The sequence below is a fragment of the Crinia signifera genome, chromosome 1 (assembly GCF_055691185.1).
Source record: "Crinia signifera chromosome 1, ASM5569118v1, whole genome shotgun sequence".
NCBI classification, from domain to species: domain Eukaryota; kingdom Metazoa; phylum Chordata; class Amphibia; order Anura; family Myobatrachidae; genus Crinia; species Crinia signifera.
Genome location: NC_139217.1, coordinates 385,514,286 through 385,527,039, shown reverse-complemented (window position 1 = coordinate 385,527,039; position 12,754 = coordinate 385,514,286). Strand labels below are relative to the sequence as shown.

The following is a 12,754-nucleotide window of genomic DNA, read 5'->3' as shown; positions in this document are numbered from 1 at the left end:
CGTCACTGGGTCCCGGACATACAGTATTTCAGATCGAATAGGTACAAAAGGCTGCATTCGTACCCATTTGATCTTAGTAAATTTACCCATAAGAGGTTTATTTACTAAGATGGGAGTTCTATTTCAGATGGGATGTTATGGGCAACCAATCAATCTATTATTATCTTCAAGAAGGTGCAAAATACTGTAAATAAGAAGTAGATTCTGATTGGTTGCTGTGGGCAACATGCATCATAATTAGAACTCCAATCTTTGTAAATAACCCCCTAAGAGGTAAATTTACTAAATGTTCTAAAAATGAAAAGAGCTGATGTTTCCCATAGCAACCACTCAGATTCTGTCTATCATTTTCTAAAGATGCAATAGAGAAACTATAGACAGAATCTCATGGACAACATCACTTTGTTGCCATTTTTAGGACCTTTAGCAATATTACCCCTAATAATTAATGTAAAAAAACAGGTTTGTGATGGAAATGTTATTAATTAAATAAACTAAACATAAACCTACAGTACACTGTCACTGATGCTGCTTCTGCGCTTCCTCAGGGGTGGCGAGGGTGCCTGCTGCAGTGCTATGCAGGCTGCACAGAGCAGTGGACAGTGTTGCATGAAACTTGTACTATTTGGCCGCATTACACACTTGCTTGGCTCCTGTGTGCATCCCAAGTGGCTGCAGCGGCTGGCACAGAGAAGGTCAGGGGACAGTGGGACACTGTTACCATTTACTGTGAAAAGTCAAAAGTTTAGAAATAAAAAATCTAAGCATTAGTTTACACAGGAATATAATATTGTATAGTATTTAAATTTTTTTATGAATTAGGCACTTTCCAGTGTAACAAGTGACGTTAGCAGCAGAGTAGTTAGTATAGCTATGGCAAGAACAAGTAATGCCTGAGGTCAGACTGCAAAATACTATACTGTATATAGTAAGAGTGGCTGAATCAGGGGAGGGTTCTGGTTGCCCAGAAACCCCCCTCCTCTTGGAACGTGGCTTCAACTATGACAACAATAGCACTGGTATATAATATGATCAATAGAGCTGCCACCACATCATGCAGTGTAAGGGACAGAGAAGAGCTGCTGCACATGCCTATTGTACCAGCTTCTTCTACCACATTTTGAGCCCTCAAACACTGCAATGGACCAGAGAGTAGTTGCCAGGAGGAAGAGACAGGAGCCTTACCAGGACGTGGGAGATTGTGATCTTAGAAAGTGTGTTACTGTTTCTATAAAGTCTGTGCGTTTATTTATTATATGTTTGAACAATTCTTGACCACTTATCTTATTTAAATGTTTGAAACAGCCTATACTATAGACCATCTGTACTGTTAAATTTTAATACTCTTTCATACAGTATCCAGTATATAAAAAGACAATTTTTAGGACTGTTACCACTCCCCCACACTCCCGTACTTGCTCCAATGTGCTGCAGTGGGAGATTTTGGATTGGAAACCCCCCTCTAAAAATCCTGCGTTTACCACTGGGATCAGTGGACAGCCTTCCCACCTATCAAGACACAGTTGCTAAACCTTGGCAGTATCATTATATAGTATTTTAAAACAAAGTGACAATATCATTGTTTACTAACACATTGGCCCTTATTCTGATCGGTGCGGCCCGATCAGAAATATGCGGTGATGTCCGTCTTTGCGAATCCCCGCCTTTCATACGGATCGCCACCTCCGTCCGTATGCGGATATGTGGCGGTCCGCATGAATGTGGACGGGGATACGCCTCCTCCATGGTGGGAGCAGCCCCTGCATTCGATGGTCGCCGAACATCGAATGCAGGGCCGCACGCTCCACCAGGTCCCGCAACACAAGACCACACGGACACTTGTCCGTGTGAAATCTTGTATGGGGGCGGGCAGCTGACATCCGGCGATGTCAGATGCCCGCCCCGTACCCACGCGTCACGGCCTCATTACCATGCATACGCCCCGCGTTTGCATGGGAACACCCATGAAACGCGGGGTGTATGCATAGGGTAATGAGGATAAGTAGCCCCTCACGCCCCTCTACGCCCCCTGTGCGGCGTATAAAGAATCCATGCGGCGAAATCGCCTGCACATGCGCAGAGTGACCTCTGCACATGCGCAGATGATAAACATCGGCGGCCCGTACGCAAGCGGGAATATCCGCACCGATCAGAATAAGGGCCATTGTTATGCTGCAGCACGACTTGTCCAGAACTAACAGCAGAAGCTACAAGATAAATTGTCACAATTTGTCAGTAATCAGTGTCAAAAGCATTCATTTGACACTTCTGTTTGTTGCTGTAGATGTTTCTGGGTACTGCATGTATAATACTGACAGCACAAAATAAGATGTTTTACTGACTGTCACTTCATTTACTGACAATTGACAACCTTACTGTCTGCTTATGTACTGGGGTCTATGAAAATGTAGCCTTATTCATAGGAGATTCGGTTCCTCTCTCTCTCTCTCTCTCTCTCTCTCTGTATATATACACAGTATAAAGGTCTCAGGTTGGCAATAGCAGTTATTATCATTATTATTATTATTATTATTATTATTAATAATAATAATAATAATAATATTTTCATAGCCATCACCATTTGTTCTGCCTCCAGTGATAATATGGGAAATCTAATTTAACAATAGCAGCAGAGTTATATGGATCACAACCTGTCCTCTTATTGTCATCTTTGAATGAAGATAACAAAGGTTATGTACACAAATTGTTATTTATTTTGCATATTATTGTTTTAGAATCTGCTGCTGCCTGTCCAAGTCCAAGATTATCATTATTATTATTATTATTATTATTATTATTATTATTATTTATAAGGCGCCACAAGAGTTTCGCAGCGCCGTACAAAGGAACAGTACAGGGAGACAAAGCTTGGCATAACATTGAATAAATAACAAAAATACAGTACAAATAAAGAGCGCCACAGATCAATATACATTACAGCTTAACTATAAGTAATGAGGACTCAACCAAAATACAACTAGAGGCTTGAGGCCAATGATGGAGATGAGTATGCGGACAAAGATGGTCACTGAGTGTTTGAGTATAGGAGAGCTGTGAGTGAAATGTGAAGAGAAGAGGGCTTTAACAACAGGAGGGAAGAGGGACCTGCTCGGAGGAGCTTACAATCTAGTAAAACAAGATTCCAGTGCAGTGCCTACAGTATGTGTGATCCACACTGGCTGGAGAAGCAGTAAAGCCCCATTCACTCTAGCTGACCAAACCGATGCTGATATAGTCAACTTATATCGGCGACGGTTGGCCAATATTGTGCGTACGCTCTGAATGTTATTGGACGCCGATTGGCAAGTATCCTGCTTTCACTGGTGGTCTTATGGGTGGACTACAATAGCAGACTCTGAACCAAGCACACAGCAGCACCAGAGGAGATGTGCAGTGGTGCCTTCTAGATTCATTTTGACTCAGTAGAAGCACTGAGTGCTCTAGCAGAGGGAACAAGGGGGCTGTTGCCCAGAATCGGGCATCTACTCTCTGCAGAAAATTTTAAATGCGAGACATGAGATGTAAGCATTGTCGATGTTGTAAACAGTGGAGCAATATTTTATTTATTTATTAATTAACAGTTTATAGCGCATACAAATTACACAGCGCTTTTTACTACTGTGCATGTGCTAAAGTCACATTGCGCTACATAGAAATTGATATTACACCCACAATAGATTTATTCACAAAGTGAATGATAGGTAGGTAGCATGTGGAGAAGGTAACGAAGATATCTAGAAAAATGCAGGCAAGTTAGGATCATTTTCTGAGCATGCCAAAGTCAGCCATTGTGTTTTTACTGCATATTGACTAAAGCTGGCCATACACTAGAGCTATATTGGGTACGAATGCACGAATTGGAAGGGTTGTGCGACCGGTTGTGTGCACATCGTGTGCACATTATGTGGTATATCGGTTCAAAGGGCAGGGTCAACCTGCAGATCATTCATGCTGCACGTCTGATCAGTCAAGACTGGGTGCATATGGTGAGTTGTTTTTTGCACATGCGATCCGTCGTTCAATGGCTCGTACGACTGGCATCATTTGACTGGCAGTTTTCTGGACACTCCCATTCCTCCATGAGACGACCGGTCTCAGGTGGCAGTTGGATTGCACAAAGGGATGTTAGCACATCGTTGACACAAGTGGTAGGTGTGAGATGCTGGTAGTGGTCTTGTCTCTATGCACAAAACAGTGCCTGACTCATTAGCATATTTTTGCAATTGCACAGCTAGCAAAGTCACATCAGTGAATGCATTTGCAATTTTGCATACATATCTGAATAAGGCCCCTAATCCTCTGAATAAGGCCCCTAATCACAGTCTTTCCATTCATGTTCCCTGAAATTAGATATAAAGCTTAAATCTCTGTGCCCAGATTAAAATGGTGCCAGGGTAGAGAGAGACCTGATCTGACTCTCACCCTTATCAGTGTGCGGACAGGTAAGGAATCACCCCACTGCCATGGAGAACAACCATGCAGACTAATTCATGTTCATCAAAATGAGTGAGTCAGTAGTATGGATTGCATCAGTGTGAGGGCCGCACTTCCTAATGCCAAGGTTTGTTGAAACAGTATACTGTATACTGTAGAGCCCAATGTAAGTGCTGAACATCTTACACTCCTGGATGATCATCTGTACCACAGAGGTGTGTAACAATCCTTGTAAGGATTATTTATAAACGATAACACAATACTGCTTAGGAGAGCCTGCATGACACCTCTTTCCTCCTGTAATCCTGTGGCTTACAGATAAGAGCTAAACCTCAAATCCCTTCACCGGCTAACCTGTGATAAATCCAGCATCCTGACACTGCGCTGCCTTCTACCATGCATTCCTGATCCAAAGTAAGTAGTCCAGGGAAACCAGAACGCAGTCACTAGCAATGGAGGTGCTGCAGCAGCACACACACACACACACACACACACACACACACTCACTCAGTGGTTCCATATGGCTAACAATAGCGAATAGTGACTATTCTTCCATAACGAGTGTGTATATTGCAATCCAAGTTGGTGAATACTAAAAACAGTTACTGATGGTAAAAAGGAACCCAAGGATAAAGCAGATCAAATAACATAAACTGATGAAGTACAAAGCGACAGTCTAGTCAGTCATTGAATTAAGGGGGTTATTCAGACCTGATTGCTGTTGTGCGAATTTACAACACGATCGATTATCGAATGAGCATGCATCTGAGTCACGCAACAAAAATCAGCAAAATCTATTTTCCCAATCTGCCCACAGTTTAATGACATTAAGTCTCTGTGGGTTGTGACTGGCTGTTATCTGGGAGTGCATGCATACCCAGGCATTTTTTGGGAGGGTCTATGACATCAGCTCTGGACTCTTTCATCCTGTTACTGTTTCAGACGTCTGGAAGTGTCAGATTTGCACATACATACACAGACCGGGGAAGTCATTTGATAGTGAGTGAGTTGCGTATTGATTAGCAGCTCAGCGATCTATTAACAAGCCATTCGCAGACTTGCACAGGTGGGATTGGACTCTGTTGGGGCAGCGGCTATCTGATCGCAGACCTTTATATTGTATTAAAAGTGCTGGACACAAATCTATTTGCAGAGCAAAATCGTGCTTGTTTTGGATCTGTACATGCTCCTATAGAGAATTGTGGACGATATAGAGTTGTGCATATGCAAAAATATGCTTGTATTTAGCTAGTATAGGATGATGCAAATACAACTGGATAGAGGTGGTCAAGACACAGAGATGCATACAGGCACGTTTAGTGTTATAATGGAGATGTACCATACTTGCCTACCTGCCCCTCTCCATGAGGGAGAACATGCTCTGTTCCTGGACTTCCCTGGTAATGTATGATTGCCAGCACCTGTGGTGAAACACCTTTCTTATCAATTACCTAGCTCCCCACATAGTAATCATACATTACCAGGGAAGTCCAGGAACAGAGCGTCTTCTCCCGCATGGAGAGGGTCAGGTAGGCAAATATGAGCTGTACTAAACCTTGGAGAATGATAAAGTTGAGAGAGATGGAGTACCAGCCATTCAAATCCTAACTGCCATGTTACAGGCTTTGTTGGAAGAACGACAGCTGATTGGTTGGTTCTTCCAATAAAAGCGATGCTTACTTGGCACTGGACTTCCAAGTCAAGGTGCCCATACACGTTACAATTATTGTATACAATATTGTATACACTATCGCATCTCATCGAATCTCGTTTTTGCGATAAGATGAGATCTAGTACAAAAAGTATGTGCTGCACATACTTTTTGTACTAGATCTCATCTCATCTGATCTCATCGCAAAACCGATATGCAATGAGATGCGATATTGTATACAATAATTGTAACGTGTATGGGCACCTTGAGACCCAGGAACCTCTCTTGCATGTGTATAGTGACGCCGGTGGCCGTAGGAATGCTGGGAGGGTAGAGACTAGATCCCCTTCAGTTTTGATTACAGGATGTGATGTTCAGTGAGGGCGGAAGTTGTTAGATGCCCTCACAACATTTTTTATTTTATCTGTAAATCACGCTCACATGCTTCGGGCTTCAGATTTATATTCCCCCTCCAGGTATACGTGGACCCAGGGCATGATGGGAAAATTGTCAAAACTGAAGGGGATCTAGACACTACCGATGATACAGATAAATGTTTGACTTTAGGCAGATCTTCAGATAAAAGAATGGAGATTTGAATGTGGCTGATATCTTATAGTTATTTGTCAATATACATTTCAGGACAAAACCTATCCATGTGGGGGAACATAGAAACTACACAGTTGTAGGGCCCACCCAGGTGGTAAACCCACTTGTTAAAAGCCTGTCAAAATGATGGCTTCTGCAATGTACTTTGAGCTGTTTCACTTTATGTTTTATGTTTTAGCTCACAAAGGAGTAATTTGGTCAAAATTAAGGTGCGTAGTAGCACCTCTATGATGTAGCACTGTGCCATCTTGCTTCCCCAACATCTGGTTTCACAGCCACCACTTGTGTGGTGTGCACATGGTGAGATGTACTTTCTATTCAATCCTGTTTAGTTCTCGAACGAATTGGGATCGAATCGTACGGCGCTGTGTACACAATTAATTTAGACTATATAGTACAGATCTATACTATATAGTCTTGTCTGCACAGTCTATTTTTCTATTCAAGTTCAATGCCGCAGGGCCACGCATCAGAATCAAATTGAATGCGTTCGATCTTGATTCCGCTTCTATAATCAAAATTGAATAGAAAATAGTTGAAATTGAACTGTGTGTACGCCCTATTAGGATCAGTAAGCGCCTACTACTACTCACTGACTTTCCATTGTTAGTATCACTATGTTTTAAAATGACTGATTAAATGTTAATCAATAAAATCACTTTTTAATTAACCGGTATTGTCAGTGGCGTAACTACAGTAGGTGCAGGGGGTGCACTTGCTATGGGGCCCGGCCGCTCCGGGGGCCCGCGGGCCCAGCAAGCAACCCCCTGCACTAAGTTTTCCTTCAAGATGAGGCAGAAGCCGGGCACGGGCGGCAGTGACAGGGTCCTCGCCCGGCAGCAACGCGGTGCAAACGCAGCCTGTGACAGGAGGAGTGGAGACACACACAACCCGCCGCCGCGCCCGCCCATCAACAGCGCGCTTCCGCTGCCTGCTAGGAGCACTACGGCAGTGACAAGGCCCCTGCCCGGCAGCAGCGCGGTGCAGAAGGAGCTCTGTGACAGCAGAGTGGAGACACAACCCCCCCCGCACCAGCCCAGCAGCAGCGCCTAGGAGCACCACAGTACCGGCTGCAGTGACAGGGCCCCCGCAGCATTGTGAGCCTAGAGCTGGCCGTAGCAGCGGTAAGCTGACCTGTATGTCATAGTATTCGCTGGCACAAAGGGGTGGCGGTGGGGGAAATTTGGGGTATACAGTATATTGATGTAGTTAGTACTGTATATTGATATATATGGATTGATGGATATGGGAATCAGGGTATGTATGGATGTATATGCAGTATGTATGTACCGTTTGTATGTATGTGGGAGGCACTGTATGGATGTTTGTGGAAGGCTATGTATGTATGTATGTATGTATGTATGTATGGGGAAGGCTATGTATGTATGTATGTATGTATGTATGTATGTATGAGGAAGGCTATGTATGTATGTATGTATGTAGGTATGAGGAAGGCTATGTATGTAGGTATGAGGAAGGCTATGTATGTATGTATGTAGGTATGAGGTAGGCAGTGTATGTATGTGGAAGGCAGTGCATGTATGTATGTGTGTATGTATTTCAAAGGCAGTGTATGTATGTATGTATGTGGAAGGCAATGTATGGACGGGATACCTATTCTGTATGTATGAGGAAGACTATGTATGGACGGGATACCTATGCTGTATGTATGAGGAAGGCTATGTATGTATGTATGTATGTATGTATTAAGGTAGGCCATATATGTATGTGGAAGGCAGTGTATGTATGTGTGTATGTATGTATGTGGAAGGCAATGTATGGACGGGATACCTATGCTGTATGTATGAGGAAGGCTATGTATGTATGTATGTATGTATGTATGTATGTATGTATGAGGTAGGCCATGCATGTATGTGGAAGGCAGTGTATGTATGAGTGTATGTATGTGTGTATGTATGTGGAAGGCAGTGTATGTATGTGTGTATGTGGAAGGCAGTGTATGTATGTATGTATGTATGTATGTATGTATGTATGTATGTATGTATGTATGTATGTGGAAGGCAGTGTATGTATGTATGTATGTATGTATGTATGTATGTATGTATGTATGTATGTATGTATGTATGTATGAGGAAGGCAGTGTATGTGTGTATGTGGAAGGCAGTGTATGTATGCATGTATGTATGTATGTATGTATATGGAAAGCAATGTATGGACGGGATACCTACGCTATTAGGATGCTGGCGGTCAAAAGAATGATCTCGGCATCCTGAATCTGACAGGGGATCCGTAGCACCCTTCCCCTCTTCCACTACCCTTCTAACATTCCCTTGCATCAGCCTAACCATCCCCTCCCCGAAACCTAACCCCCCAATGAAGTGCCTAAACCTTCCCCCGCAGCCTAACTGTAAGTCGCCCCACCAGTGGCTAAACCTATCCCCCTTTTCTCAAATATCCTGCTTACCGCATACTTACCATTTGGGATGCCGTCTGTCGGCATTCCGGCCTCTATGCAGTTCCAGCGCCGGTCTTTCTGAAGGCAGTCCTGATACCAACATCGGTACACTGAAGTCTGGCATCAGGACCGCCAGGATGCCGACTGTAGGCATGTATGTATGTATGTATGTATGTGCGTGTGTATGTGGGAGGCAGTGTATAGATATATAGATGGATGTGTATATATATAGATATATATATATATATCTATAGATATAGATATATATATCTATATATATAAAAGAAAGGAGGTGGATGAATGTATGTATGTATGTATGTATGTATGTATGTATGTATGTATGTATGTATGTATGTGAGAAGCAGTGTATGTAGGACCTGTATATATGAGAGCGGCAGTGTATGGATGTATACATGAGAGACAATGAAATACAAAAGAGAGAATGTGTGTAAAGGGGGAGAAATAAAGATAGAAATGCCAATGTGAGAGATTAGATAAATACATAGTCCTAACCCCTCTGCAAGTGGACTGTATTGGTATACAGTCCTGGTGACCCCACCACCCACACTGCCCCGCCAGCCAGCACTCGGGACACACAGAGTTTTACTAGAGGATAGCTATTGAAAAAAAACCTTCACAAAGGAGTGTGTTGCTTGCTGTACCAACATTAAGATGATGGCAACACTTACCACACCTCTTCTGCGGCAATAGACATGCTGACTTTATTGGAGACCTGAGTTGGGGGGCCCCTTTAAAAAATTTGCTATGGGGCCCACAAAGTTCTAGTTACGCCTCTGGGTATTGTATTGAATTCATGCATACTATCATTTCTGTTTTTAGAACCATACATTGATTTCCACCTACATGCAGTACATCATATTAGAGTCAGCTTTCTGCAGATCCCAGTTATGGCAGTCATTATTAATAGAAGAGATTGTTTTACTGTGTATATACATAAATACTAAACACTGAATATGAGCAAAGAAATAGTAGCAGTGAAGTTGGTAGGGACTAATAAAAGCAGAGAATGATTTCTTTGTGCAGAGTTACCATGTGCATATGATCAGTCTCCCATTATAAAACTGGTTACATTGTGCATAAGGAAACCTCCTGTAATAAGCAGATAGACTACACCCTCTCCCCAATCTCAGACACAGGAGCCCAGAAACTGCATCTCAGTGCAGCCCCCCTCCACTCTGTTCCTATGGCGATACAAACGCTGAGGCTGAGGGGAGGTGACTGCACGAATAGTTAGTAGTACTGTATGGCAGCAGGGAGGAGGTGGTGGTCCCCTCCTGATGAAGTCTGGAGTCTGCAACACAGAGTATATTGGAGACCCCCCAGCAGCAGGGCTTTACGTGATGGCTGGTCTGGGTGGGCATGGGGCAGCAGAGGTGGTATGGAGGAGCTGCTGGCTGGGTTGGTGGGAGCAGAGGAAGGTGGAGCAGGAGGAGGAGGATGAGCAGCTGCAGCACGCTGCACAGGGCTAGGAGGAGGTGCGAGCAGCAGCAGTGACAGGCTGGCAGCCCAGACACTACTGCTGCTGCTGCTGCACGGGCTGCTCCAGGCTCCCTCTGCCCGGCAACTTTTACCTAACAAAGCCAGAGGCCGGTGGTGTGCAGATCGCTGTGCAGCCACAGCAGCGCCGGCAGGAGGCTGGAGAGACAGCAGGCACTGGGACACTAGTGAGATCCTGCTGCTGCTGCTGCTGCTACTGGAAGGGGAGGATGGCTGTGAGGTCCCGGAGACCGTGGATGAGTGTGGTAGTGGGACTGATCCTGGGATTTACAGCAGCCTCCTGGCTGATCGCCCCTAAAGTAGCTGAGATGAGCGAGAAGAAGAGAAGGTCCAATGTGTGCTCTTACTACAGCCGGGGTGCGGAGAGGATGCAGCCCGCTCAGCCTGGGGACAGGAGAGATGAGCCTGGGCACAGGCAGGGCACGGTGCTCATTGACAGCCCGACCACTGGGGCACAGGAGATGGGCAGTAGGAAGGAGAGCAGCAGCGGTAATAGCACGGGCAAGCACGGGGGGACGTACAATGGAAGCGGCAACTGGGGTCCCCCAGAGGAGAGCCCCAGAAATTTCCTCTATGTTGGGGTGATGACAGCCAAGAAGTACCTGGATACCCGGGCTGTGGCAGCTTACCGGACCTGGGCGCCTTATATCCCGGGGAAAGTGGAGTTTTTCTCCAGCCAGGGCTCAGAAGAGATCCAGCTGCCAGAGCCGGTGCCGGTCATCTCACTGCCCGGGGTGGACGACTCGTACCCTCCCCAGAAGAAATCTTTCATGATGATCAAGCACATGCACGACCAGTACCTGGACAAGTACGAGTGGTTCATGAGAGCTGATGACGATGTGTACATCAAAGGCAAGTACAGATGCTGTGCGATGGGCCAGCAGACATCATTGCCAATGTGATATAGCTATGTACTGACACAATCACATGTACAGTCTCTGGAGAGCAGTCGTGGTGCAGAGTTTTCAGAGTTTGACACCTGGGGATGGATCAGTCCAGCCAATAAAGAAGTCATGGCTAGCTACAGAGTCTGATGCAGGTGTCCGGGCAACCAGACTGGTAGATGTCAAACAATGCACCCACCCCACATACTACCCACACACCCCAGTCACTATCATCTGGTACCTGCTATAATCTTTGACATAAACCCATTTCTTTGTAACCCTTTACCTGCAAAGATACACTAATCATCACACAAGTCTGCATAGGTGCTTGCAATACACCACAATTCTCCTAATATTTTATTAAAAAAATTAGAACACGTCTGTATCAAAAAATTGCAGGCATCAGGTTGCATAAATACATCGCAGTACATAGCATATAATTGCCTTTGTAGAGCAAGGGTGACATTTAATAGGGTGAGAGATTCAGAAAGTAAGAGTTTTTTTAAAGCAGTGATTGCCACTTTAAAAAAAATGATTTTTTACCAAATATCTCACTTTCTGAATCTCACATCCTATTAAAATTCACCCCAAGTGCATGTTTAAAAAATAAAATGTGTGAATTAGGCACTTTCCAGTGTAACAAGTGACGTTAGCAGCAGAGTAGTTAGTATAGCTATGGCAAGATCAAGTAATGCCTGAGGTCAGACTGCTAAGAGACTATACTGTATATAGTAAGAGTGGCTGAGTCAAGGAAAATAAAGTCCTGATTCATTGTTCCCAGCATCACTCACAGCACCTCAGTGTGAGGATCAGCGAACAGACTTCACCCCTTCCCAGCCAACAGTCCTAACCCATAAGTATATGTATACATATATATATATATATATATATATATATATATTATAGTGACAGGCAGCTATCATTGATTGCAATTACTATTGTTATGCTGCTGAAGAATTAGTCCAGAACTAATAGCAGTGGAAGAGCCTACAAGAATATATGGCTTGGAATTGCTAGTAAGCAATCTTACATGGGCTACACATCTGTGTGTGTCACTATAGAGTCAGGTGGGGACTTATGTTGCTGACATATTTTTATAATTCTGACAGGTGAACATGTGACATGTTTTACTGACTGTCACTAAATGCATGGATGGTTGGCAACCTTGCTGCTTGCTGACATACAGTACATGCCCCTGTCCAGGGGGCTCTTTTGCAAGCCTTTGTTAGATAATTGAAGTGG

At 44.1% G+C, this 12,754-nt stretch overlaps 1 protein-coding gene across 1 annotated transcript in view; it reads left to right on the top strand.

The window, feature by feature from the left end:
* The first annotated feature begins 10,375 nt into the window (after positions 1-10,375).
* Positions 10,376-12,754, top strand: part of CHSY3 (chondroitin sulfate synthase 3) — a 271,470-nt gene continuing 269,091 nt past the window's right edge. The window contains exon 1 of the mRNA XM_083151547.1: positions 10,376-11,480. Within this exon, the coding sequence (XP_083007673.1) occupies positions 10,838-11,480 (643 nt within the window). The 5' untranslated portion in view covers positions 10,376-10,837. The remainder of the gene's footprint in view (positions 11,481-12,754) is intronic.